Source organism: Mustela putorius, unplaced genomic scaffold (genome assembly GCF_011764305.1).
Source record: "Mustela putorius furo isolate JIRA1106 unplaced genomic scaffold, ASM1176430v1.1 tig00003853_pilon_pilon_pilon, whole genome shotgun sequence".
NCBI lineage: Eukaryota > Metazoa > Chordata > Mammalia > Carnivora > Mustelidae > Mustela > Mustela putorius.
This window is the reverse complement of record NW_025422005.1, coordinates 8,189,400-8,215,122: the sequence shown is the minus strand read 5'-3', so window position 1 is coordinate 8,215,122 and position 25,723 is coordinate 8,189,400. Positions and strand designations below refer to the sequence as shown.

At 57.0% G+C, this 25,723-nt stretch overlaps 3 protein-coding genes across 9 annotated transcripts; 1 reads left to right on the top strand and 2 right to left on the bottom strand.

Annotated features, from left to right (window-relative positions):
• Positions 1-35: 35 nt before the first annotated feature.
• On the bottom strand, positions 36-7,027 carry LOC101674087 (F-box only protein 6). 2 transcript variants are annotated; one of them, XM_004741494.3, is made up of 6 exons: positions 6,806-7,027; positions 4,226-4,537; positions 2,137-2,263; positions 1,589-1,684; positions 632-767; positions 36-486 (listed from the first exon to the last, which is right to left on the bottom strand). In XM_004741494.3, exons 2-6 carry the CDS (start codon positions 4,485-4,487, stop codon positions 313-315), a joined length of 795 nt encoding a protein of 264 aa, XP_004741551.1. In that variant the 5' UTR covers positions 4,488-4,537; positions 6,806-7,027; the 3' UTR covers positions 36-312. The 2 variants fall into 2 exon arrangements, with proteins under 2 accessions (XP_004741551.1, XP_012904514.1); XM_013049060.2 differs by lacking the exon at positions 6,806-7,027 and adding an exon at positions 6,575-6,683.
• A 771-nt stretch (positions 7,028-7,798) lies between these two features.
• Positions 7,799-13,706, bottom strand: FBXO44 (F-box protein 44). 5 transcript variants are annotated; one of them, XM_004741488.3, is made up of 6 exons: positions 13,593-13,706; positions 11,828-12,116; positions 10,518-10,644; positions 10,267-10,362; positions 10,020-10,155; positions 7,799-8,945 (listed from the first exon to the last, which is right to left on the bottom strand). In XM_004741488.3, the coding sequence occupies exons 2-6, from the start codon at positions 12,090-12,092 to the stop codon at positions 8,802-8,804; spliced, it is 768 nt and encodes a 255-aa protein (XP_004741545.1). In that variant the 5' UTR covers positions 12,093-12,116; positions 13,593-13,706; the 3' UTR covers positions 7,799-8,801. The 5 variants fall into 5 exon arrangements, with proteins under 5 accessions (XP_004741545.1, XP_044919678.1, XP_044919679.1 ...); XM_045063743.1 differs by lacking the exon at positions 13,593-13,706 and adding an exon at positions 13,233-13,325; XM_045063744.1 differs by lacking the exon at positions 13,593-13,706 and adding an exon at positions 13,233-13,325 and having other exon boundaries at positions 10,547-10,644.
• A 28-nt stretch (positions 13,707-13,734) lies between these two features.
• FBXO2 (F-box protein 2) lies at positions 13,735-19,249 on the top strand. Of its 2 annotated transcripts, none has more exons than XM_004741487.3 (6): positions 13,735-13,867; positions 16,823-17,203; positions 17,643-17,772; positions 17,843-17,938; positions 18,423-18,561; positions 18,795-19,249. In XM_004741487.3, exons 1-6 carry the CDS (start codon positions 13,846-13,848, stop codon positions 18,927-18,929), a joined length of 903 nt encoding a protein of 300 aa, XP_004741544.1. In that variant the 5' UTR covers positions 13,735-13,845; the 3' UTR covers positions 18,930-19,249. The 2 variants fall into 2 exon arrangements, with proteins under 2 accessions (XP_004741544.1, XP_044919676.1); XM_045063741.1 differs by lacking the exon at positions 13,735-13,867 and adding an exon at positions 14,023-14,747.
• The last annotated feature ends 6,474 nt before the right edge of the window (positions 19,250-25,723 follow it).

The following is a 25,723-nucleotide window of genomic DNA, read 5'->3' as shown; positions in this document are numbered from 1 at the left end:
AACCAGGGCTTCCGCCACTAGACCCCACCCCAGGCTGGTTTTACTGAAAATATTTATTGTCAGGAAATGTCAGAGTATATGACAGGGAGTTGCCACAAATTGCTGGGTTTGCCCAAGGTTGGAACTGGGGTAGGGGCTCCCAGGGTAGGGGCCCTCACTGCCCACTACAGGCTCAGCTGGAGGGGACCTCCGGAAGTCGAGCGGCCCAGAGAGTGGATGGCTGAACGCCAGCGGATGTCAGACTGTCAGAAGGGCCCGTGCAGATGAAGTGAGGAGGGCAGGTGGGCAGCCTTCTCCTGCCCCTGCAGGGTCTCAGGCTGAGCCGTGGAGAGGCCCCCGGTCCCTGGTCATCTTAGGGGTGATGATGATGCTGCTGTTGGTGACACGGGGCCCGTACCAGCCTGCCCAGAACTGGGTGTCCTTGCCCCCGTGCTGGAAGAGGATGTGGCGGACCCCTGACGGGTAATCCGAGAAAGTGTGGGACACCTGGGAGGAAGGGAGAAGAAGAAGAGGTCACCAGGGCTGGGGAGGGGAAGGCTGGGGCCATCACTCTGCTGCAGCGGGCAAGAGGAAGGTCCTGCAGGAGGTCCCCGAGAAGGGGGTGGTGAGGGCCAAGCAGGAAAGGCCTCACCTCTGTCCACTCGGCACTGTTCCACTGATCAATGGTCACAGGCGGAGGCTCGAAGGAGGCCAGGACGATGTAGTTTTCTGAGACCAGCTGCACTCGGATGTGGTACGTGCAGCCACAGTCGGCTCTGGCGGCGAACCTGGGGGCAGGTGGGGCTCAGCACTGTGCACCCCCAGACAGAAGGTGGCCTTGGAGGAGGGCAGGCAGCAGACCCACGGATTGGAGCCCGAGACCCAGCTGGTTTCACTGCTCTCTGGGCCCTCCTATGCCCCTGGGATCTGCAGGCTCTCTGTGTGGGGCCATATCAGAGCAAAGTGGCAACCCTTTGGGGTGTCCAGTGAAGACGTTCCCTTAACACATGAAAAGGTTCTCTATGGAGATAAAGGCCTGGGCTGTGGGAACTGAGCCATCTGTATGTCATCATGGCTCAGAGTGGGGGTTCAGTGGGAGATCCAAGGGGCGGCCTGTGATGGGAGCTGGCAGAGCTCACCCTCTGCTTAGCCCTGCTGTCCTCCTCATGTTCCTCAATACCACGTTCCTCAATACCATCTCCCCCCCGACACACACACCCTTAGAGTGGTGGCCCTGGCTGGCACTGGGGTCCTTCCTCCACTGCGGGCCAAGCCAGAGCCTTGCACAGCTCTGGGCACAGAGCAGGATTCTGGGAAGGAGCTGAGGGGAGCCCAGAGAAGGGACCAGGGGAGGCAGATGGGATGGATGCAAGGGAAGGGAGCGAAGTCCAGGGAGGCTGCGCCGTGCTGCCTCTGATGCTCTAGTGCCGTCTGCGACAGCTTATGGGTAGGCCTCGGCCTCCCCATCTGTAAAGTGGAATGAGCAAGTGCCGGCTCCCGGGGCAGCGCCTACCCCAGGACACCGCCAGGCAAAGAGTGGGCGCTGCCTCTAGGTATCCTCAGGAAGAGAAGAGGGAAGGCTGTGGAGCGTGGCGCAAGCCCTACTCACCAGTCCTTAACCTCGATTTCAGGCCGGAATGTGTCCAGCAGATCCTCCCAGTAGCCCTCGGCCTTGAGGTCCACCAGCTGGGACTTGAGGCACATCCTGGGGAGCAAAAGGAAAGACTTATGTTCCCAGGTGTGCTTTGCATGGCCAGGACCCAGCAGTGTCCCCAGACTGCTGCAGGACCTCTGCCTCTGGCTGTCGCTGGCCTAGGAGAAACACGCAGAGGCCCTGACCCTATTGTGCCTAGGTGGCACGTGATCTAGTTCAAGGGTCCCAACGAGGGCACCTCCAGGAACCCCTGTTCTAGATGAGGAACCTATAGGCATCTCTGCCTCACCCTAGTCACCCAGTGGCTCCTAGGCCCCCGCACTGGACTCCATCCTCCACGGCTATTAATCGTGGCCACTGAGTACTTCCTAAAAGTGGGACTCCGCCTGTCTGGAAACTGCCTCCAGCTGCACAGGGGGGCCCTCACTTAGGCCTGAGATTTGGCAAAAGGGGTCCTGACCCTTCTCCCTCTCGACACTGCCAGCTCAAGTTGTTAATCTTACCCAAAAGATGTGACAAAGTACTTCTTGACTTTGGAGTCTGGAAAATCTGTCCCATGGTCTCCAGGGAGGCTCTCTACCTTCCACTCGTTTCCGCCATTGGAGTCAATTTGCCAGGATGTCAGATCCTCTAGGGAAAAACAGAAGCCAAGGTCAGATCCCCTGTGTAAACATTTGGTCCGGTCCTGCCCACCTGAGCCAGGGAGGGAGGAGGGGTTTAAGGCATGGCCTGTTCAGGCTCCCGTCTCAAGTGTGCACCCCAACTGTGCCTCGAAGCACCCCGACACAGTGCCCTTCCTCCCAGCGTGTCTCCACCTGTCCTCACCACATCAGCTCTGATCTGGGACCTTCTCTCTCCCACTTCGTCCCTGACTGGTTTGACTCCTAACATGAGGCTGGAGGGGGTAAAAAAAAAAAAAAGTATTACCAGGAATTCTAAACTAGCCTTTTCTTCCTTTGGTGTTGCTGGGGGATTCTGGGAAATACTGAAGTTTCAGTTCTCAAAACAGGAAGTTATGAAGGGCCTATGATAATATTTCTGCTCTTAATGACTAATGTCCGTTTGTCCCAATGCAGACCACATACGTGACGACTCACATTTCCCCTGATACCCTAACTATGTAACTGATACCCCGGGGGGGCCCACGGAACAATTTTCTGGGTTTGCTGCTCTGCCAGCTCGGAGCCCCTCTGCCCAGGGTGGGAGAGATAACCGTGAAGGTGGCCATCCTCAGTGCTGGAGGCGCACAGCGAACCCGTATTCGCGATCCCCACCAGGTTGGCTTGGCAGGTTCCGGTCTCCTCCACACTGAACCGAGGGGACCTTACACCCAGCAGTGTTTCTCTACCAAGACTTTCCAGAACAATCACCAAGGGAACTTTTCCAAATTGTTCCCTCTACTAGGAGCCCGCACCTATTCCCCAGGTGCCCTGGGGCCTGCCAGGAGAGAAGCAGGGGAATACCACAGAAATCCAGGAGCCGGCTGTGCCGAGCTCAGGCTCAAGGAGGTCCAAGTGAGGCTGGACTGCCGGCTACCGGCCCACAGCCCAGTGTAAGTTAGCGCTGCAGGTGGGCTCCGTGGAGCTGTGGGAGCTGAGCTGGCGGTTTGGCTGGGCGGCTTCTGAGCAGAATCTGGGGCAGGCAGAGACTGAGCCACGGTCAGTGGGGACTCCAAGAGGGGCCTGAGGGCCTTCATCGGTCAGGACCAGACCCCAGCAACTGGGCAGTTTCAGGGCAGATCCTCACCATGGGGCCTAACGCTCGCCACCCATAAAATGGAGCCAACCCTGCTTATTTGGTTAACTCCTGGGGTCCTCATGAGGTTCAAGAGAGAAAATCGGCACGATGGGGATTCTAAGGGTACAAACTGTGTACAAACCATTAACTGTTGCCCCAAGCCCCCCCACAAGAAGCCTGGTGTGTGGTATGCAGTAGGTGCTCAATGAAGGAAAAAGACCCTGGCAAGTACAAGAGAACCTAGTAAGTTAAACAGGGGCCTCAAGTGATGTGATTACAGTCACCTCTGAAAATCCTTTCCTTCCTCTGGGGAATGGGGACAACGGGAGAAGGACATTTGTGAAGCCCCGAGCCCAGCGAAGTCTAGGGCCCAGCACGGAGGGACCTTCTGTATGAGTCAGGCAGCTTGGACGGAGCAAGAGAGGGAAAGCTGAATGTGCAGTTTGTTCATTCAACAAACGTCTTTCCAGCACTATGTGAAGGCATTACTGTGGACACTCGTGTCGGTAGAGTGGTGACCAAGACCCATTAGGCCCCTGGACCTTGAAGTTTGTAGCAGAGAAAAAAAAAAAACCAAAAGCTATGAGATAAAACATAATTACAGGTTATGAAGGCGCTACGGAGGAACGAAACAGGAGAGACCGGATAAAGGCGGGGGTGCAGGGGGACCAGGCCAGGTGTCTGAACAGAGACCTGAAGAACGAAGAACGAGGAGGAACCAAGGGCGAGTGGTTCAGGTGCCAGAGAGTGGTCCAGGTGTGAGACAACATTCCAGATAGTGTGGGAATCGCAGGTGCAAAGGCCCTGAGTTTCAGGAAAGGTGGGGAGCCAGCCCCGGGGCAGCCCCGAGCCCACCTTCCGCACACGGGTTCCGCAGGAGATTCCGGCGGAGGCTGCACAGGAAATAGAAGACCTTCCAGTCGGCCACGGGCTGGTCCCAGTCCTCAGTGATGAAGCCTTCCCGCAGGCACTTTCGCTTCCAGAGTGTCACCAGGTCAATGAGGTCTCTCCAGAGGCTGCAGACCAGGCGACAGCGCAGCAGCTGGCGGGCGGGCGCGTGCGTGAACACCTCCAGCAGAATGTTCTCGGGCAGCTCGTTGATGCTGACCAGGGCCATGGCTGGTGGGGGAGGCGGGGAGGCGGGGGAGGCAGGCGTTGCCCACAGGCCTGTAGGGGGCAACAGTGTTTATGAGCCCTGACCAAGGAGGTGGACCCCTCAGATTTCCAGGGACCTGGGCCAGGGGCTCTTCATCCTTTTTCTTTTGTGAAACAAAAGGGGTCAGGCCTTCTCCTGGGTACGCAGTGGGCCGTCAGAATAGAGAGCACTCACACACGTTACACACATTTGAAAGAGTGTAATAAAAATATTAACAAAGATTTCAGGGGCTGATATTTAAAGAGGCCCTCTCCTGACCCCCACCCCCTGCACCCATTCCTCCCCTATCCCCCGGCCCTGTTAAAAAAAATAATTGCTTTATTTTAAGTTGCCGGGCCCAGTGAACTGGCAGACCTTGCCAAGGCCACGCCACTGTCTGCAAGCTCTGCAGAAGTCTGTGGTCAGGTTATTTCAGTGCTGGGAAGTCACTGTTTGTCTGTGGGTGTAAGAAAGATTTCACGTTCTGTGTCACAGCTTCATTAAGGGGTGGGGCTAGTTGCTAAAACCAACTTCTCCCCAAATCGCTCACGTTGACCTGGAAGCCAGATGTGATAAGACACCGCATCGAGGAGGACCTGCCTCTCCATCCTGGTTGGGGCATCAGGCCAGAGCCCATTTTGAAATGCTCAGAAACTGCAAAGCCGATTGAGGGATCCTGAGCAAGACCAGCCAGGGGTTCAATCCTGGCCTGCAGTGGCTAGCTGGAGAGCCTTAAGAGGAGCGAATGACTGTCCCAGCCTCAGCAGGGCCGGGAGGTCTGAGTTAGTACAAGGCAAGCCTTTAGCACCGGGCGGACATCATTACTTCTCTATCGTTAGAGCAAAAACGCTCGTCAGTAGTAGTCAGCGGCTCCCAAGAACACCTTCCTCCCTCTACACCTGAATGGCACAAGGGTTTTGGAAAATTTTACAGTGCCACTACCCCAGCCTGAATCCTGCCTGGCTGTTCAGATCTCTAAGGGGACCCTCCCCACCCCACCCCAGGGTGGGGGTGGGGTCGGGGAGGGAAGGCCAGCCCCTGTCACTCAGATGGGCCTTATCCGCTCACAGGTGGGAGAGGGACGGGTTATTCTCCCACAGGTGAAGTCTCTGAGGAGGCTTCTCATTTTCCATAGAGACTTGGCCAAAGAATCCACAGACTTCTCAAAGCTACCATCCCAGCAAAAACGAGAGCAGACGCACAGCGTCTCCTGTGGCTCCCGCCCAGACAGGAACATGGCAGCACCGCAGAGAACAATAAATAAGGTACTTGTACCTTGTGCAAAAATGCTATGACGGGAAAAACTCTATGTGGCTAGGTCTTCTGCTTTTTCAGAAGGAACTCTACATAAGCAGTTTCGAAAATATGAAACCTGTCGGTTTTTATATGTTGACAACTTCTAAAAGCACTCTCTAGGCCAAATAAAAGTCGCTGGGTGGGAGTCAGAGGCGACTTAGGTGCGAAGAGCTCCTCTCCCAGGCGTCCAGAGTCTGGTCTCTGGCTCTGGTCGCACGTTATTCGTCGCACCCCCTCCCCTAGTTTCTGGCGTTCGTGGGTCTAGGGCGAGGCCTGACTGTGCACGAATGGGGCATGGGGTGAGGTTCCCCCACCCCCCGGGGGGGGGTGTCCCTGTGCTTCCCACGAGCCCGGCCAGAGTCGCGACCTTCTCAACGACCCCTGTAAGCACGGTTACTAAGCCCGTTTCTCAAAAGCAGAAGCTAAGGCTTGGGAAAGTTTGGCCCGTCCCAGGACCGGCGGGCGTGCGTGTGCCGGGAGGTCCCAGATCGGCCCTGGGCTGGGGCGCCACCAGCGAGCTGTGGCCAGGGTGTCGCTCCCAGGCAGCACTTCCCGAAGTCTGAGCCAGGGCCCGGCCGCGCGGGATTTGGTCTCGCGCGTACCGCGCGCCGCCCGGGCCCCTACCCCGCTGTCCCGGAGGCCCGAGGTGGACAGCGCCACCGGCTCAGTTAACGCCCCGCCCCCCGTCCGCCACCCCCGCCTTCGGGTGCGGGACACCCAGCTCTTCCCCCGCCTGTCTCCCCCCGCGCCCGTTCCCCAAGCTGGGCCGCGACCTGGACGCGGGGCGGGACGCCCGGCGGGACCGGACCTCCGCGTCGGTCTGGAGCCTCCGGCCTCGGCGGCGCTGTCCACTGTCGCCCCGCCCCGCCCCGTGTCACGCGCGCGCTCGGACCGCCCCCTCGGGCTCCGGGGCCGCGCCCACCGCTTCGCCCCGCCCCGCCTTCTCCCCGCCCACCGCCTTCTCCCCGCCCACCGCCTTCCCCAAGCCCGCAGCCCGCTTCTACCGCAGCTACTCCGCGGCGATCTTGGGGTCCGCAGTGCCGGGGGTCGCGCGACGGCCTCCCCCAACCTCGCAGCCTCAATCTGTCTTCTCCTCCAGGTAATCGGCGGCTCAGCAGTAGGGTCCCACCGCTTCCCTTTGCTTTCCGGGAAGAGAGGGCGTTCACCGAACCTAGTCGCCACCTCTGCGCAGGCCACTCTGAGGCCGCTTCACCAGTTCGCTCCGCTGTAGGGAGGGAGGCGGGACTCTTCCCGGAAGGAGATTGTTGACACTCTAGGGGGCTGGAGCAGGACTTTTACCTTCACTAGGGTTCGGCCTCAGGGAGACCTCAGTTTACTCAAAGGAAAAATCTCCGCATTTTTGTCATTAATTCCTTAACTCCTTCAACAGGTAATCATCAAGCACCTACTTAAGGCAACCAAAAACGGTTGTGCAGGTTGTGCACTGCACAAAGGTGCCCTGCTCAGGCCACCTTTTTAACTCATCAGGGCTGCGTGTCCCCCAAAGGTGTCTTCTGCTAACTTACATATAGCTAGTGAGTGGTGTCCCTGCCAAAGCTGAGGCCCTAATCCAGCTGACTATTGAGATAATTAAACCATACATTGAGCACACACTGTGTGCCATACACCGTTCTAAATGCTTTGGCTTCACTTAATGTCAGTAAAGCTCTTGGCAGAGTAAGTAAGATACCAGTGAGCAGTGAGCCTGCGACGGCACACCCAGCATGAGGTGTATCTCAGATATCCACTGCTCCCCCCTCACCCCAGCTTTGTGTGGCCGGGCCTCTGGAGAAAGCTAGCAGTACTGGAGGGCTGCTGGGGTGAGACGTTGGCAGCTCATTAAGGAGTCTGTATGAGGGTCCTGCCATAGTCTGCCTCCTGAAGTGTCAGTCATTCCCTGCACCTTGGACAGAAGCCACACAGGCTCACCTTCTGCAGGTCCAGGGCAGGACCTACCATTAAATTTGCCTTTCCTACCAGAAACCACAGGACAAAGGTTGGGCCGAAAATACCTTTTATTTAGCTGCATGCAGCAGGGGCAGAACCCGAGCACTGCTGTCCTTCCAGCAGGAGGGAGAGGCAGGAGTAAGGTTGGGCAGGGTGGGGAGGCGCAAGGAAAGGCAGTTCCAAGGGTAGGTTAGGACATTCCAAGCCCCGGGGCAGCTGGTCTAGGCATAGAGGCGGACAGGTGGTCCTTGAAAACCACTCACCTCATCCCAGGGCTTATGTGCCGCAGCTCTCAGATTCAGGGTCTGATGCACTCCTCCCCTGCCCTGGGTTACCATGCACAGAATTCCAGGGGTCTTCTGAAGATCCTACCCCCACTTGATGCCCATCTGACTTCTGGGCTTCATTGACAGTGAGGCCCGTCCAGACCTGACCTGGCCCCCACTCCATCTTGGCCCTGACCCTCTCAGACTAGACCTGAGCCTCTGGGTCAAAGTCATGTCTCTGAGCAGGCAGGCAAAGAGTTTGGGTTGGCAGGATGAAGCAGAGGACAGGCCAGAACAGCCCCCCTTCCGCTCCCAGATCTGGCTGAGCTACATGGTCACCTCCCAGCATCTGCACTAGCCAGAGCAGCCACAGGCTGGCCAGTTGTCCAGATTATCCCTGCTCCGAGGGCCCCCAATGGAGACAGGGAGGAAGGACCCCGGAGGGGAAGGAAGAGACACACATCTAGGTTGGCATCTGAGCTTGGAGACCACTCCTGGAGGAGCCTGGGAGAACACCTTGCACCTCCCCAACCTCAGGGGCCCCATCTCTTAAAGGGCCTGACACCAGGCCTCCCCTGACATCATTCAGGTTGAGACTTTGGGCCTAGAGCACTGCCCCCCCCCCCCAGCTTGTGAGGGCCGCACAAACTGAGAGGCTCCACAAAATAGGCAACCGAGGGGCAAGGATGAACTAGGAGGTCTGGGGGAGCCTGGTCCCCCTCCCCTTCCCTAACCCAGCCCTTCTCTGACAGCAGTCAGGGTTTGGCGGATCAGGGCTTGGGGGGTGTCAAGGCAGGGGAGGTCCGATGGTGATGCTGCTGTTGGTGACCCTCGGGCCGTACCAGCCGGCCCAGTAGTGAGTGTCCACGCCGCCGTGCTGAAACCAGATGTAGCGGACGCCGGGCGGGTAGTTGGAGAACGTGTGAGAGACCTGGGTGGGGGACAGGTGGAGAGAGGGAGAGAGGTCAGGAACAAGGAAGGGGGGGCGCCTGGGTGGCTCAGCGAGTTCAAGCCTCTGCCTTCGGCTCAGGTCATGATCCCAGGGTCCTGGGATCGAGCCCCACATCGGGTTCTCTGCTCAGCAGGGAGCCTGCTTCCTCCTCTCTCTGCCTGCTCTCTGCCTACTTGTAATCCCTGTCTGTCAAATAAATAAATAAAATCGTAAAAAAAAAAAAAAAAGAACAAGGAAGGGGCCGAGGTCTTAGTGGTGGACCAAGACTCTGCAGAACTCAGTGCTAGCTCTAATTCTGTGATTTGGGGCAGGCCACTTCCCCTCTCTGCCTCAGTTTCCTCCTCTGTAAAATGGGGCAAAATCCTCCTGGGTCCACACCACAGGATTACCCAAGGGCAACTCAAAGGAACTGAAGGGAACAGAAGGAAAGTCTATAAACTGCCAAAAGATGTCCACTATGGTCATCCCTGGGCACGTGTGGCTATTTAAGCTGAAATTCATGAAAATTAGATAAAATTAAAAATTTAGTTCCTCAGTCACAGCAGAATCTGGCTCTGAAGAAGTGCTCCATGGTCACATGTGGCTATAACATACCATACAGGTGCAGACAGACCATTTCTATGGCTGCAGAAAATTCTACTGGACAGTACTGGCAAACTGTGGCCCAGGGGCCCACTGCCCTTTTGTAGAATTTTGTAAATAAAGTTTTATTGGAACACAGCCATGTCCATAAAGCTGCTTTCACCACGCAGTGGCAGAGTTAAAGAGCTTAGTAGTTGGGACAGGGACAACTTGGCCTTCAAAGCCCAAAATATTTGTATTTGGCCTGATAAGAAAATATTTGGTGTCCCTGGTGTAGATAGTAGTAATAACTGATATTAATAACTAATGACAGTCAACCTTTTTGAACATGGCTTTACCAGCATCATTTCAGACCCTGAGCGACCAAGGCCCAGGTGAGAAACAGCAGAGCTGGGATCTGAACCCAAGCCTGTTTGACTGCAGTCTCCACCTTGGGCGACGTGCTACCTGCCCTCTTTCTCGCCCACACACCTCCCTCCACTTGGCATCGCTCTTCTGCTGGATCGTTGCCGGATCTGGCTGGAAGGTCCCCAGAGGTGCGTGTGCTGATGACAGGAGCTGAACACACAGCTGGTACTTGGACCCGCAGTCCGGCCTGGCTGCGAACCTGCGGGCAGAGGGAGGGCCCATCAGGGCCTTGGAGATGGGGGGGCAGGGTGGGGGTGGGGCGCCTGAGTGGCAGGCCCCCCTCCCCCAGACCCTCGCCCCAGGCACTCACCAGTCCTTGACCTTGATGTCCGGCCGTGTGGTGTCCATCAGCTCCTCCCAATACCCTTCGGCCTTGAGGTCCACCACCTGGGACTTGAGGCAGGTGCTGGGGGGCGGGCAGAGGGGTGGGAGGGACTGGGGCTCAGCACTAGGGCACTGGGGGGGAAGGGGCTAGGACTGCCCTTCCCAGAGCAGGAGACCCCAGGGCGAAGTGTCTTGGGTTTCCCCCCACCCCAACACTTCCCCAGCCTCGGATCTTACTAATAAGAAGTCACGAAGTATTTCTTGACCTGGTCATTGGGGAATTCCTTCCTCTGGTCTTTAGAGAGGTCCTCCACCTTCCACTCATCACCTCCATTCACGTCCAGGCTCCAGAATTCAAAGCCCTCTGGCCATAAAGCAGAATTTACATCATAGGGAAGCCCCCCCCTCCCCAGTGGTCTCTTTCTCACAAGAGCCCCTTCCTCCCCGGTCCTCTCCCTGAATCTCTGCAGCTGCCCTCGAGCCCCGTGCTGTAGGACACTGCAGATCAACAGTGGCTGTCTTCTATTAGATACTGCCTATGTGCCCAGCATCATGGTGATTCCCACTGGGAATCCCAAGACACGTGACCATGTGAATGACCACGTGAATCTCCTTCAGGGATGGAGAACACTCTGACCCCCACCAGGCCGATCTGGGGTTTGTCCAGATACTGGGCTGTGTGACCTTAGATAAGTTGCTTTCCCTCTCTGAGCTTTGGTTTTGTCCACTGTAAACCAGAGTTAAGAACAAGGGCTGGCAAACATTTTCTGTAAAGGGCCAAAATACTGTAGGTTTTGTGGGCTATACACTATCTATCTCTGTTGCAGTCTTTTTTTTTTTTTTTTTTTTTAAATAAGTGCAAAAATGACTTTTAGCTTCTGGGCCAGATTTGGCTTATGGACCACAGTATACCAGCTGGTGGTCAAGAACATGGCTGTTGGGGAGTCAACGGAGGCAGGCATCTGAAACTGTGGACAGCTTGGAGTCATGTCATCATTATCTTGCTCCAGAATTTGGCCACACAACGGGAAACGAGCCTCCCATCTCATCCCAGTGTCCAGCCGATGGGTTACAGCACAGTAAAGGAAAAAGGGAGCTCCAGGTGATGCAGAAGTTTTGTTTTACCTGTTGTAAATGCTGGAAAGAAGACTGGATCTCTCATTCTTCCATAAGTAAAGTCCGCTTTGCACTCTGGGGCAGTCCTAGGAAGCCTAGCCCTGGAGTCTTGGAACTAGGCCAACAGAATATGGCTCTGACTTCCTGGTCTTGTATTTTGGGCACAGGTAGTCCCAACTGGCCAACAGTCCCTCTCCTAGGAAAGGTCACTGGGGAAATAAGGTTTGGAATACAAAAATGCCTCTCTGCCTCAGTTTGCCCGTCTGAAAAATGGGAGTGCTAACAGCATCTACCTCTTAGGATTATTGTGAGAGGATTAAAGGAGTTAAACCATCCAGGGTGCCTAGTTCATAGTAAGTGCATAATGAAAGCCAGCTACTATCATGACAGTGTGTGCATTGGGGGCATGCCAGACCTGCTCTGCACCCCACCTTCAGCACACGGGTTGTGTAGGAGATTCCGGTGGAGGCTGCGGAGGAAGTAGAAGATCTTCCAGTCGGCCACGGGCTGGTCCCAGTCCTCAGTGATGAAGCCCTCCCGCAGGCACTTTCGCTTCCAGAGTGTCACCAGGTCAATGAGGTCTCTCCAGAGGCTGCAGACCAGGCGACAGCGCAGCAGCAGCTGGCGGGCGGGCACATGCGTGAACAGCTCCAGCAGAATGTTCTCGGGCAGCTCGTTGATGTTCCCAACGGCCATGGCGGGTAGCTTCTGGACGCCCCCCTGTAGTTATCGAGAGATATATAGAAAGATATATAGACTGGGCTCCCTCCCCAGAATTGAAAATTTGCAGCACCCCATGGCGGTGGGCGTTCCCATCCCGGCTCTGCCATTTACTATCTCAGGATCTTCACTGTACTTCTCTGAGCCTCAGTTTCCTCCTCTGTAAAATGGGGTCAGGAACAGTACTAAAATGGTTTCAGATAACCTGATGCAACAGATGTTTGATAAAAGGTGATTGATTTGGGGGCGCCTGTGTGGCTCAGTGGGTTAAGCCTCTTGCCTTAGCCTCAGATAGTGATTCCAGGGTCCTGGGATGCAGCTCAGTATCAGGCTCCCTGCTCAGCGGGGGAGTCTGCTCTCCTGTTCTCGCTCTCTCTCTCTCAAGTAAATAGATAAAATCTTAAAAAAAAAAAAAAAAAAAAAAAAAAAGGTGACTGATTTTACTGTCACCTCACAACAGCCTCTAAAGGACGCTCAGGAGGCCAGGAGGCGTGCGAGTACCTGCCCAAGGTCACACGGACAGGGATGGAGGACGGAGTCTTCTCTGATTCTAGAGCAAGCCTTTTCCAGCAGGCCCGTCTGTATTTATGGAGTGGAAGTAACAATGCGCAGTCCGGCAGAACCACCCAGCAAGTCCTCCAACGGAGGTGGAAGAGAGGTTGGGGGCAGGGGATAATTATCATCGTCTCCGACGTAGGTCCAAAGAGCTCAAAGACTTTCTCAAGGCCGCAGAATAAAATGATCTGCCCAGCTGGGACTCGCGAGGGGGTGGGCGATGGTCAAAGGCCTTTCCCAGGCGCCCACCTCCACCCCTGTGGCTGGGCTTCAGCCCCAGGATCCCCGGCGCGCCTGCAGCCTTCCCACCTCGCGCTGTGGCTTTCAAGTACCCCCCAGAGCCGGGGCTCAGACCCCTGGTCATCGATTAGCCACCCCAACCCGGGTTCTCGCCTCCGCTGCCGCTCCCGGCCGCGTCGCGCAGTCCCCGAGGCCTGGGCCTTGTCCGCGCCGGGCCTTCCTCGCGCCCTGCCCGGAAACCGCGCAGTCCGCCCGCCCGCGGGGCCCTGGGCCGCCCGCTCCCCCACCTCGGGGCTCCCAGCGCCCACTCCCCGCGGTCACCTGCGCTCCGCCGCCGCTGCGCGGTCCGGCTCCGCCCTGGGGCTGGGCTGGCCTCGGCCTGCCCTAGCTGGAGCGTGCGGCCCCGCCCCGGACCGCCAGACCCCGCCCCGGGCCCGCCCCCTCGGCCCTGCCCCGCGCCGTGCCTCCCCATCGCGCTGTAGGAAAATTACCTGGGGTGGGGGGGGGGGGCACCGGAGGAGCCTCTGTCCCCCTCCCTCCTCCTGGGCTGCGCGCCCCGCACCCTCCGCCTGACCCAGACTCGCTGCCCCCTCGTCTCCTCCTCCCAGCATCCACCCCTGGAGGGAGCTGGAAGACGCCCCAAATCGGATCCCCCCCCCATTAAAAAACCCGACTCCCGACCTTTCCCTGCCTCCTGGGTCCGCCGAGGAACCAGTAGCTTCAGGCCTGGGGCCGACCGCTCCAGACTGCGGGGCGTCCCGGCGCCCGGCCAAAGGCGGGGCGGGGGCTGGGGGGAGGCTGGGGCCTTTAAGAGGCGCGGCCAGCCGGGCCCCGACCTAGACGCGGACAGCGCCTGGACTCGCCGCCGCCGCGGGACTCGGGCAGCCCCGCAGCGCTCCGGCTCCTCCTTCTCTCAAGACCGCCCTCCGCAGCGATGGACGGAGACGGTGAACCAGGTAGCTGACGCCAGCCGGATCCACTCGCTCAAGCCCGGGAGGGGAGACCGGGTCAGGCGGGCGACTGCCACAGAGAGGGGCATCAGAGAGCGAGGGGGTCCCCGACATCCAGCGCGGCGAACTTTCACCCAAGCAAACCCCTTGAGACATTCTTAAAAGAGCACAGCCCTTTGGCTGGCTGGAGGCCTCCAGAGGTGACGGGCTCCTGGTCCTGCTTACCAGGGACATAGGGCAGGAGTCATCCCACTTTCCCCCCTCTCCGCTACCCGAGGGTCTGTTGGGTTCGGGTCTGGGACACATCTCAGGAGGCTGCATGCCTTTTTCTTCCATCAACTTCTTTGATTTGCCAGCTGTGGCCCTCAGCTTCCTGTATCCCCAAGGATTTCTTGGGGTTACCCGTCTCTCCCCACCCCATCCCAGTCTTCCTTCTGGGCTCCCTTGGCTAGTGGGGCTGCTTTTCAACTGCGTTGCTGGTTGCCCAGTGGGGATCAGACCAGCCCGTGAGTGGGAGCTGGGGCACGGCTCTTGCCTATGCTCAGGGCCCTCTGAGACTGCCCAGTCATCTTGTCTGGCACAAGAGACATCCCCCTCCCCATCCCTTGAACTCCTTACTGAGCCTGTAGGGTTTGCCTGCTGAGTCAGGGTGGGAACAAGACCTGTCTGCAGATTCCATCTGAGGGGGGCCTTGCTCCGAGCAGGCCACAGGAAACACTCAAGCACGCTCAGGCAGCCAAGCGCCTCTCCTCTAGCACTGAAACTCCCAGTTCCTTCAGCCCCTGTTCCCCATCCATGACCCCCTCGCCATTCCCTCTATAGGGCCCCAGAATGGGCCCTGCTGTTTTCCCAGGGCTCAGCTGTTCCCCTCCAGGGCCCAGTGCAGGTGAGTCAGCCTGGGAGGCAGCTTCCAGGGGCCAGATAACTTTCCGATGGCAACAATGTGGGGAGTTGTGTGTGCTGGAAAAGGGTGGGGGGGGGCTGTAATCAGATCTGGGGCCTGGAGAGCCAGGCCTGAGGCCAGGAGAGGGGACCGGGCAAGGTGCACCTTTCGGGGGAGCATCAGGTGTCCACCAGGGCCAGGGCAGGGCAGGGGGAGGGGTGGAGAGGTGAGGACACTGGGCCCAGCTCCCCAGAGAGCTGTGGGCAGCAGGACAGGCAGGTGATGTGGCTTTGGGGCCTGGCATTTTCCTCTCTGCATGCCTTTTGTTCCTGAGTGAAGCTAGTAAGCCTCTCTGGGCCTCAGTTTCTTCTTTGGAAAAGAGAAAGGGTAAACCCCCACATCATAAAGATGTGTCAAAAAAAAAAAAAAAAAAAAGCTATTAACAAAGGAGAGTATTATGCAGGTTTGACTGTGCTCTGGGCTCTGAAGAAGAGGTAAACCCTGATTGAGCTCCAGGGTCTGACTGCGGGAGGGGGAGAAAATACTGCACATGGGGAGGGTAAGTGCTGGCAGGCTGGGGTCCTGGCAACACCCTGACTTGGGTCTAGACCCTGCCTGTGCCCTCCCCCACTGCTCAGCCTGTTTCTACCCCTGCCTGGGCTTTCCAGTCTCTAACCCTTAGGACTAACCCTCCCCCCCACCATCCTAGGTCTGAGAACACTGCCCTCCCCCCATCACCCGGAGTGGCCCCATCTCCTCGCCACTGTCTTCCTCCTCCCGAGACGCTGCATTCAGTATCTGCTTACTCAAGGTTTTGATGGCCCCGCTGAGGCCGGCTGGGTTCCAGGACACAGTCCAGCCTGCAGCTCCTGACATCTGCCCCCCCCCCCCCCGCTCCTTACAATTTAGAGTGCCCTGGCCCCCTCCTCAGGGGATCAGAGCATCAGCACTTGTTTCAGTGGCCTGGCCCAATGATTACTCCCATTCCAAAGATGAGGAAACAGAGGGCCGGGGGTAGGAAAAGAAGGGAGTGAAAGGACCTTCGCTTCTCCAGCATTTATTATATGTGTTTGTTCCGTATACCTGCTCTTTTTCAGGAAGCCCCCCTCCCCCATCACCCAGCTGTGGCTGTCAGGGGGTTCCAACCCCTGCTCTCCCTTCTGTTCAACCTCAGATCCCCACGACCCTGCCCTCAAACTAGGGGTGTAACCTTTGGTGAACCAAAATCAAACTCAAAACGGCGCCTCCAAAGCCAATACCTTATTTCATTGAGGGCATGGTGGTTAATGGTGGCTCTGGAGCTAGACTGCCTGGGTTCAAGTCCAGGCTGGGTGATCCCGGAGGGTCTCACCCCTCTACGCCTCAGCTTCCTCATCAATGAAACAGCAACGGCAGCAGGAACAACCTGGAAGAGAGGCTGTAAGGATTTAGAGTAAAGAAACCACTCAGAACTATGCCTAGCTCTTGCTCAATGCCCAGTAAACATTAGCTGCCGATAGTGTGCCAGAGAGGGTTCCAGATGCCAGGCACTGGGATGAAGCTGTGAGTGTCCGAGACCCAGTTCCTGCCCTCTTGCACTGAGTCTGGTCCTGAGAGAGGAGTTTCCAAGCCCACACACGCGCTAGGACAATAGCTAGGCAGGACAGGAGCTCCACAGTGGGAAGATGTCCTGGTGGGAAGTCTGGGAGCACTCCCTGGAGGAGATGAGGGGAGCAGGGATCTCAGGAGGTGGTGGTAAGGATAAAGGAGTGGAGGTGTGACACATCAAGTCAAGTTTGTGCAATGCATGCACGCCCTTATAGGAATATTTTATCAGCTCTTGTCTTCTCAGGTTTACTGGCCCTGCAGGGACAACTGAGACCTCTGAGGCCACTCTTGCGACTGGGGGCTGGTCTGTGGTCCTCACCCCTCCACTGGGCACCAGTCTCTGGGCGCAGAATCTCGGGCCCCAGCTGCGGATTATCCGAGGGTGGGTGGGAGGCAGATTACCCGAGGCATGGGTGTTCTCGAGCTCGGAGAGGGACGGTCTGAGCAGAGTCACAGCACCCCGCCCCACCCCCCCGCGCCCCCGCCTGCAGAGAGCGTGGGCCAGCCGGAGGAGGAGGTGAGCCCAGAGGGGCAGCAGGAGGAGGCGGGCGCGGAGGAGGCGAGCGCCGGGGAGGAGCGGCCGGAGGAGGAGGAGGAGGAGGCGGCGGCGGCGCCGTACCTGGACGAGCTGCCCGAGCCTCTGCTGCTGCGCGTGCTGGCCGAGCTGCCCGCCGCGCAGCTGGTGCAGGCCTGCCGCCTGGTGTGCCTGCGCTGGAAGGAGCTGGTGGACGGCGCCCCTCTCTGGCTGCTCAAGTGCCAGCAGGAGGGGCTGGTGCCCGAGGGCGGCGCGGAGGACGAGCGCGACCACTGGCAGCAGTTCTACTTCCTGAGCAAGCGGCGGCGCAACCTGCTGCGCAATCCGTGCGGAGAAGGTGAGGGGCCGGGCGGGCTCAGTTTCCTCTTCTGCAAAATGGGCAGGAACAATGCTGGCCCACTCGGAGGGCTACGTGGGAGAAAGCCCTGGCCCGAGGCTCTGCAGAGTGGCCCCATCAAATACTGTACATATGGTTGCCTCCCTGGCCGCCTGTTCTCTGGGGGCGGGGAGTGGGGTCCCTTTCCCAGGTCCTTCCACTCTCAGCGAGCCAGGGCAAGACCGGCCCCGTGGAGGACCCTCCCAGGCTGGAGAGAGAATCTGGGGACGGACAGGAAGTGCCTCCGGTTCTACGCGCACCATCACCTGCCCAGCGCACACCGTTCAAGTCCCGCGTTCCGCACCCCCTCCCCCCCGCCCAACTATCGGACGAAGAGCCAGCCCAGGCACACCCTTAGCAGGGAGTGGGTGACCAGCGTGGGGCTGTCCTGTTCCTACAGAGGACCTGGAGGGCTGGTGCGACGTGGAGCACGGTGGGGACGGCTGGAGGGTGGAGGACTTGCCCGGAGACTGTGGGGCGGAATTCATCCACGATGAGAGCGTCAAGAAGTACTTCGCCTCGTCCTTTGAGTAAGGAGAAGGGGGGTGGAGGGCAAAGGGGGAGAGGGGTCGCCACCCCCTCCTAACTCCAGTTCCCCAGGTGGTGTCGCAAAGCGCAGGTCATTGACCTGCAGGCTGAGGGCTACTGGGAGGAGCTGCTGGACACCACTCAGCCGGCCATCGTGGCGAAGGACTGGTGAGCGGCCATGGGGCCGGGCAAGGACTGGGGGAGGGGAGGGGGTGAAGCGGGGAGTGTGTGTGTGTGTGTGTGTGTGTGTGTGTGTGTGTGTGAGAGTGTAGGGGCAGCTTGGAGCCGCTGCTCTGCCCCAGGGGCCACTGCATCCCAACTCTAGTGGTCGTGGCCACGTGGGCCAGGGGTTTTCAGGAGAAGGTGGAAATCCACCTCCGCTCCTGATTTCTAAAGGTTGGCAGTGAAAAAAACAAAACGCGTCCCTGCCAGCTGGCTTTAGCCTCAGAGTTGGGTCTGGGGTGGAGTCCTTGGGTTTCGACTTTGGGCCAGTCCTTTCTCTCTCTGGCCTTAGTTTCCTTATCTGTAAAACGGGCACCTTGGCAGTACGGGCCGGCGGGGTTGGGCAGAAATGAGAACTTCTGTAGCAGGCACGGCCCGCAGTACCAGTTCCGCGGAGCTTGGCGAGCAATCGCTCCCTCCCTCGGGGCAGGTACTCGGGCCGCAGCGACGCCGGCTGCCTGTACGAGCTCACCGTGAAGCTGCTGTCGGAGCACGAGGACGTGCTGGCTGAGTTCAGCAGCGGGCAGGTGGCCGTGCCCCCAGACAGCGACGATGCGGGCTGGATCCAGGTGAATCTGGAGGCTCCGGGTGATGGGGCGGGGCCTGGGGAAGAGGGGCGGGGCTCGTGGGGACCCCGCCCACGGAACGAGGTTAGGGCCTACTTGGCGGAGGTGTGGAAGAGAGACCTTGGCTGAGAAACCCGGAGTAGGGGGGGAGGCTAGAGGCGGGAAAGTGCACCCGGGTGACGTGGCTGGGGGAGGCGCCAGGGCCCTAATCTGACCCTCCTACGTCCACTCCCCAGATCTCCCACACCTTCACCGACTATGGGCCCGGCGTCCGCTTTGTCCGCTTCGAGCACGGGGGTCAGGACTCCGTCTACTGGAAGGGCTGGTTCGGGGCCCGGGTGACCAACAGCAGCGTGTGGGTGGAGCCCTGAGGGACCCCCCTCACCCCCACCCCAACCTCAGCCGCCTCGGAGGGGCAGAGGTCTGGGGTATGTAGGTCTAGTGGGTAGCCTCCTCCCCCTTCCCACCCTGACCCCCACACAGCCTCCCCTGCCCCATACTCCAAGCCCAGCCCCCACACTGGGAAAGAGGGGTTTTGTTGGCATCTATTTGCATCTGGAAAGTAAGATGGGTGAGGGTCTGGGCCTGGGCTGGGCCCACCGCTGAACCCCCTGCACCTAGTACGATGTGCCTGCCACAAAGTGGGCGCCTAATAAATATTATTTGTCCAAGGAAGGAATGAATGAACAAACGGATGAATGAACACCGCTCCCTTTGCATCCTCTGTCTCCTGAGGGCCCCTGGCCCGGCCTGGAAAAATACTTGGTGGGGTTCCAGCTGCTCTGGTTTCCAGGGGCCCTTGGGCTGGTGCAGAGTTGGCCAGGCCTGGGCGGGCTGGACAAAGGCCGGGATTGTGAGGGCGAGGAGTGGGGAGCTGGGCCTGGCGCCTGACTGACACCCAAGCTGCCCAGAGGCCAGAACGGGGCGTGGGGGGGGGCATTGCCCTCCAGGCCTCTCCGGATCCCTTGGTCCCCATCTTGTTCCTTTCTGAGGGCAGGATCTTCGGGGGTGGGGTGGGGGGAGGGGGTTGTTAGCCGCTCACCTAGAATAGGAATTCTCCTGAGCCCAGGGATGGGTGACAGTGACCCCAGGTGGGGACGGGGAGATGGGGAGGGTGACTTTGGGATGTCTCTGGTGTTGGACTGAGCAGGAGTCATTTGCATCTGGTCTTTTGGTCTTTTTCCAGCCCTGCCCAGAGGCTGGCCCCTTAGCGCTGGTTTGAGGGGAAGGGCCAGGGCCTTGGTGCCCGGCACTCTTTCTGGCCTCCCCAGCAGCTCTCAAACCCAGGACGCTGGTCCTATAGGTGACGGAGAGTCTCAACGCAGCGGCTCTCCTCTTGGAAATGGTAACCAATAAATCTCAGCGGCGGTCCAGCTTTCCTTTGATTCTGAGCCCTGCTGCCACCTGCTGGTCAGATGGGACGGCAGGTTTGAGCGGGGCCGGCTGCACTTGTTCACAGGTTCATTCATTCCCTCATAATTCCTGAAGCCCTGGCCCTGGTGCCAGGCTCCGTGCAGGGCCTTGAGGGTCCAGGGGTGAGGAAGACACTCTTTGTCCCAGGAATATGGGGCACCCTGGAAAGAGATCTCCAGTGTCCTTGGGGGGGGGGCCCTCCAGCTGGAGTCCCATCTCTGGGGACAGCCTCAGTCTCTCAGAGAACTCCCAGTCTGAAGGTGGAGGCAGAGCCCCTGCCCTATGCGCATCCTTAGGCATCTCTAGGGGATCTCACACAGTCTGGTGGGGAAGGCACCATCCACACTTACCTGAGTTGCCGGTCAGGGGAATTGATGTCTTGCTGGGTTTGATGAAAGTGTGAAGGACGAGGGTACCCCTCCGTGAGATTCCAGGTTTACACAAAAGAGTAATAGGCAAGATGGTGCTTTGGGGCGATAGGCTAGGATGGGCATGTGGGGAGCATCATGAGGGTGAGTTGGGAGAGGCCTGGGACACCCCCACCTCCCCCGGGGGCATCCGGGAGGAGGAGGAGGAAGCTGGATGGAGACTCGGTGAGCAGGAGAGGTAGGAGTTGAATCCAGGTGCCCGTGGGGACGGGATGTCAGGGCTGTGATGTGGGGATGGGAGGTGCTGCCGGTGGAGGAGGCCCCCCCACCCCCCCGCATCACGGGGCAGTCAGAAGAGAGGCTCCTGAGAGGTCTGGGGCTCTGGGCTGGAGAGACAGGAGCGTATGTGGCCAGCAGCCAAAGCCAAGGCCCCTGGTGAGGGCTGGGATGAATGCGGAGTGAGGCGGGAGAGGGCACAGAGAAACCTCAGCCTCCAGGGCCGTGATGGGGGAGACAGAGCAGTCAGGGAGGTGGGAACGGGGGAAGGGGAAGAAGGCCCGTGAGGCCATCTGCAGACGATCGGGAGCCAGAAAACCAGAGACCAGATTCTCTGCCCTAAGATCCCAGAGCATGGGACCCACAGAGGAGACCTGAGGGGTTCAGATAATGGGGTGCTTCGGACCCACTGTCCCTGAGTGCCTGTCACCAGAGGGATAGTTGGATACACTGGTGGCATTTAGCTTGGGAAAACCAGACAGCTGCTCCTGAGTCATCAAAGGGCTGATGTTTCAGGGGGTAGGTGGGGCAGCAAAGCACTCCATTCATGGGGTTACAGCCTGTCACACCATCCCCATGACCCAGCTGATGATGGGGAAGGGGGAGAGGGCATTGTTAACCCTGCAGTACACATGAGGATACTGAGAAACCAAGACGTGGCATATGGCTCACAGATTCATTCGAAAAGCACAAGGTTCAGCCTAGGTGCAATGGGCTTCAAACAGGGGGCGCTTCACCCCTAACCCCCCCTCCCCCACTGATTATAGGACTGCAGGTGTCTGCTTCCTTCAAGGGAAAAGCTACACTGACCAGCGGGGGTGGGGGGCTGGGAGAGTGTGGGTAGAGGACAGGTTAGCAGCATGGCTCTGGTCCCTGATCATAGACTCAGGAGAGGTGCATGTTCCTGAAGGTCCTTTCTAATCAGTCAGTGCTTATTGAGTGCCTACTATCTGCCAGGAAGGGTTAAACTAGACGAGGACTCTGCCCCCTGGAATATACAGTCTAGACAGAGAAAACTAAATACAAGCGGCTCAATAAATAATTACCAACATGATAGAGTACTTAGCATTCATATCAGGCAATACTCTGAGAGCTTTATATATATATATTATATATAAATATATTAATATATATTAATATATATTAATATAAATATATTAATATATTAATATATATTAATATATATATATAATATATATATATATATAAAGCTCTCAGAGTATTGCCTGATATGAATGCTAAGTACTCTATCATGTTGGTAATTAATTATTTATATATATAATATATATATATATTCATTAAAATAACCTTATGGAGGGGGAGCTATTACTACTTGCTTTTTCATAGGAGAGAAACCCAGAGCACAGAGAGGTTAAGCAGCTTGCCTGAGGCCACACAGCAAATATCCGGTGGAACTGGAATTTCACTTAGCCATTTAGGCACTTGACTTTCATAGTGAAGTAAACAAACTAGAGAGTGAGAGTGGTCCTTTTGTCAAACTGATCAAGGAGGACCTCTTTGAGGAAGGGGCATTTGAAAGATGAGGAGAAACCAGCCATGCAGGTATGGGGGGGGTGGTGAGCATTGTAGAAGCAGTAAGTGCAAAGGCCCTGAGGTGGAAATGAATTCATTCACAGATCAGAAAGCCTGGGGCTCAGTGAGCAAGTAGGGAAGTGGTTTGACGTGAGGTTGGAGATATAGGCAGGCAGTCCTGAGAGTTTCCTGAGCACCTGCTGTGTGCTCTGTCTTCAAAGTATACATGTTTTAAGGAAAAAGCTTTGCTCTATTCAGCAGGACCTAAGAATGGGGGTTAGACATGAGCAGCTTACAGTCAAGGTGATGAAACCAAATTTCCCAGGAGGAACAGCAGTTATCCGGATGATAACAGGCATCGGTTAGGACCAGGTGGGAACCCATTCTTGTGCTAAGCACACCGTCTCCTTCGACCTCTCCGGTAGATACAGATATTGCCATTTTACAGATGAAAGAGCCCGGACTCTGAGATGTTGGGTAACTTGCCCAGGGATATAACCAATGTATAGATAGTCATGACTTTCCAGTTTCAAATCCAGTTGAGCTGAATTTCCTGCTCAAGTCCTAGCCACTTCCCTCTGGCACAGGGTCAAAGGTGGGCACATGCCAGGTGACAGAGCCAGGATAGAAGCTAGAGCCTCTGAGGTGACTAAGCATGGAAACAGTGGAGATGACAAGGGTGGTCGGGCTCCAGGCCTTCTAAGTATATTATTGATTGCCTCAGGCGGAAGGGGGGGATGCTACGTTTTTCTGAGCCATTTTGGTAATGGGGCTGGGGAAGGTAAAATTAATTTTCTTTTAGATTTCTTGATGGGGCCCTCTATTTAGCAGTTTTGCAATGGGGAAAAGTTCTCCTTTTCGCCTCTGATTTATTTTCTTTGTAAACCGGGATTTTTGTAGGCATGGTACATTCAGCAGTGGCTATAGTCTAGGGAGGAGGGAAGAGGGGCCAGTTCCTCAGATGACCACTAGGTGTCAGCATCGTCAAGGGAGTTCCCAGGCTGGGCTCCTCTTGCCCGAATCTCTGCAGAGGAAGGGGGGCACCAGCAGGAGGAATTTGAATTCCAAGCCGGATTTCTTGTCTGGGGCTGAGGCTGGGCCTGAGAGTCTGGGCCTCCTGCTCGCTTTGGTGCTGCTGTAACGCCAGCTTCTGAGAAATACATAGGATGCTAGGTCCTCTGAGGCTAGAGTTCTTTAAGGTCAGGATGACTGTGGTCTCCGGGAATCCAGCCCCTAACGGGTCTGGGGGCGCAGATATGACCCCCGCCCCCTCCCCCGCCACCACCCCTGCTAGTTCACCCCCAGCTTGGCAGAGCCCTGGGTCTTCCTCCTGGCTCCTCCCCTGCAGTGAACACAGAACACCAGGCAGATACAGTCCTGATCTCCTGGTGAGTAATGACTTTGCTATTTTTTCCCCCGTAAATTAAACCTAATCTTGTGTTGACTCTGCTGAACAAGGAGAATAATGAAGAAGATTAAGATGAGACGGTATTCATTCTCCTCCAACAAAAGCCAATTAATTGTCTGCAGGATTACCACCCTGAGCCGGGAGCCACTGCTAATCTTACAGACAGGGTGATCAGGGCTGGGGGCTGTCTCCTAGAGCTCCAGCAGGGGTCTGCTGGTGATGCAGCAGGAGAACTTTCAGTTAGATGTTAGGAAGAACTACTTAGATGAGAGAAGGGGCTGAAGTCAAGGAGGGGGTTGTGAAGGGAATGGAATCACCTGGCCAGGTGAGGTTTGTAGGACAAGGAGGGAGGCTCCCCAGGAGCATCTGGGTCCCTGAACATTCAAGACATTTGCTCCTTAAGGTCCTGACCTCTCACCCGTCTCCATCCCAGGCCACCTGACACCCTTCCCTGCCTGTCCTCCCTTGAGGTATCGCGTGGTGACCTGTCTCAGCCTCATGGGCTCCGTTCTGGGGTTGCTTTGGTAAATGAACTTGCACGCAGGGGTCTCCAGCCTCCTCCCCACCCTGCTTGCTCTCCTCCTTTCCTGTCCCGGGAGTCGGGGTTAAGAGCTTGGATTTGGAGACAGAGCACTTGGGTTTCATCTGGCTTTGCCCCTCATCCTCAGCTGCAAAATGGGACCTGCAACCCCACGTGCCATCCTGCTCTGCGTCTATGAGGAACTCAAGCACTGACGCTTCCAGGCCCAGTTCCTGGCACCTGCTGGGTTCTTTGTATAAGACAGGGGGCCCGCATGGGTCAGGGGGACTGCCACACCGCTGGGGCCGATGGGAGAGGTGAGGTGTAGGGGAGGAGACGAACATTTGTCCATCTCCTGCCCCGGCTACATTATCTCACAGGCTCCCCATAACGGCCCCTGGGGGAAGCTTCATTTGTCACCCCAATTTATGGAAGGGAAGTTTGACACATTGAGAGGGGGGTCTAGTGGCCAAGTTCACAAACTGTGGCCTGCAAAGCTAGCTGGGACGGACCTGGATCTGAGAGGCCCTTGGGCTTGTGCCCCTCCCCCACTCCACGTTGCTTCAATGCACTTGGAAGGCATTCAACCCACACTTGCCGAATGAATGAAACATTCCTCACTTGCCATTTCTGGCCCAGTAGGTCTCCATTTCAGACTCGCTGGCATCTCGGTAACTCCCAGAAGCAAATGGGTTGTGCTTGATTGCAAAATTCTTCTTGGTAATTGTTGGTAACTCACCCGTCTTGCTACTACTATTAAGAAAGAGTCCACCTTTCCATCCAGATCTCAGGCCTTGCTTCGTTTACCGGGATTGATAAGGTTCTGTTGTTTTCTGAGTGTGGCAAGAATATCCCCGAAGTCTGCATTTTCTAGTTCATGGTATTGCACACCTACTGAATGCTCACTGTGTGCTAGGCGCTGGTGCGTGACTTCTGAATCCTTCCAGCACACCTAGGCACTGTTTCCCTTCCCGTGTGAGAGACTGTGGCTCTCACCAACGGCCAGAGAACGCAGGCTCGCCGGAGGCCACACAGCTGGAATCCACTCCAGGGAGGGAGTCCTGTCCACACCAAGAGGCTGTCCCCACATGACTTGACTTTCATGGCAGATTCTGTCCTGTAAGGGGTGGGACTGAGGGGGGGGCATGGGGCTCTAGTGAACCCCTGAAGGGCTTGTCCTCTAGAAGCTCACTAACAAAAGGGGGTAATACCTAGTTTGCCAGCTCTGACCCTCCCTGCTGTGTGACCTTGGCCAAGTCACTTAACCAGTCAGCGCCCCAGCTTCCTTGTCTATAAATCAGGGCTGATCATAGTACTCAACCTCAGAGGGTTGTTATGAGGATCGAATGAATGAATATTGGTAGTGCACAAAGTAATATTTGTAAAGGTCAGGGCTTGCACATAGCAAGGACTGTATGTGAGTTTGTTAAAGAAGTAAAATGAACAAATCTGGCAGCTTGTAATCCATAGTAAAAGGGCTATGAGGAAAAGGCCCACTGTATTTTGAGAACCCAAGAGGAGAGGCATCTAACTTGGACCTTAATCAGGGAGGGCTTCCTGGAGATAGCAGTGAATGGACTCTCGATCTGAGGAATAGTGAGAAGGTAAATCACTTCCCTAACCAGCTCCTAGCTTCCTGTCTCATCA

What these genes read in the sequence shown, in the direction of transcription:
- FBXO44 (XM_004741488.3), bottom strand. Translation starts at nt 12,092, where the DNA reads ATGGCCGTTGGGAACATCAACGAGCTGCCCGAGAACATTCTGCTGGAG. An exon ending in GACATCAAGGTCAAGGACTG is followed by an intron (nt 10,156 to 10,266) that starts GTGAGTGCCTGG and finishes CTCTGCCCGCAG; the next exon opens with GTTCGCAGCCAGGCCGGACT. An exon ending in GCGATGCCAAGTGGAGGGAG is followed by an intron (nt 8,946 to 10,019) that starts GTGTGTGGGCGA and finishes TCCCCCACCCAG; the next exon opens with GTCTCTCACACGTTCTCCAA.
- LOC101674087 (XM_004741494.3), bottom strand. Translation starts at nt 4,487, where the DNA reads ATGGCCCTGGTCAGCATCAACGAGCTGCCCGAGAACATTCTGCTGGAG. An exon ending in TACTTTGTCACATCTTTTGG is followed by an intron (nt 1,685 to 2,136) that starts GTAAGATTAACA and finishes TTTGCTCCCCAG; the next exon opens with GATGTGCCTCAAGTCCCAGC. An exon ending in ACAGTGCCGAGTGGACAGAG is followed by an intron (nt 487 to 631) that starts GTGAGGCCTTTC and finishes CCTTCCTCCCAG; the next exon opens with GTGTCCCACACTTTCTCGGA.
- FBXO2 (XM_045063741.1), top strand. Translation starts at nt 14,693, where the DNA reads ATGGGCCCTGCTGTTTTCCCAGGGCTCAGCTGTTCCCCTCCAGGGCCC. An exon ending in GCGCAATCCGTGCGGAGAAG is followed by an intron (nt 17,204 to 17,642) that starts GTGAGGGGCCGG and finishes CTGTTCCTACAG; the next exon opens with AGGACCTGGAGGGCTGGTGC. An exon ending in GCCATCGTGGCGAAGGACTG is followed by an intron (nt 17,939 to 18,422) that starts GTGAGCGGCCAT and finishes CCCTCGGGGCAG; the next exon opens with GTACTCGGGCCGCAGCGACG.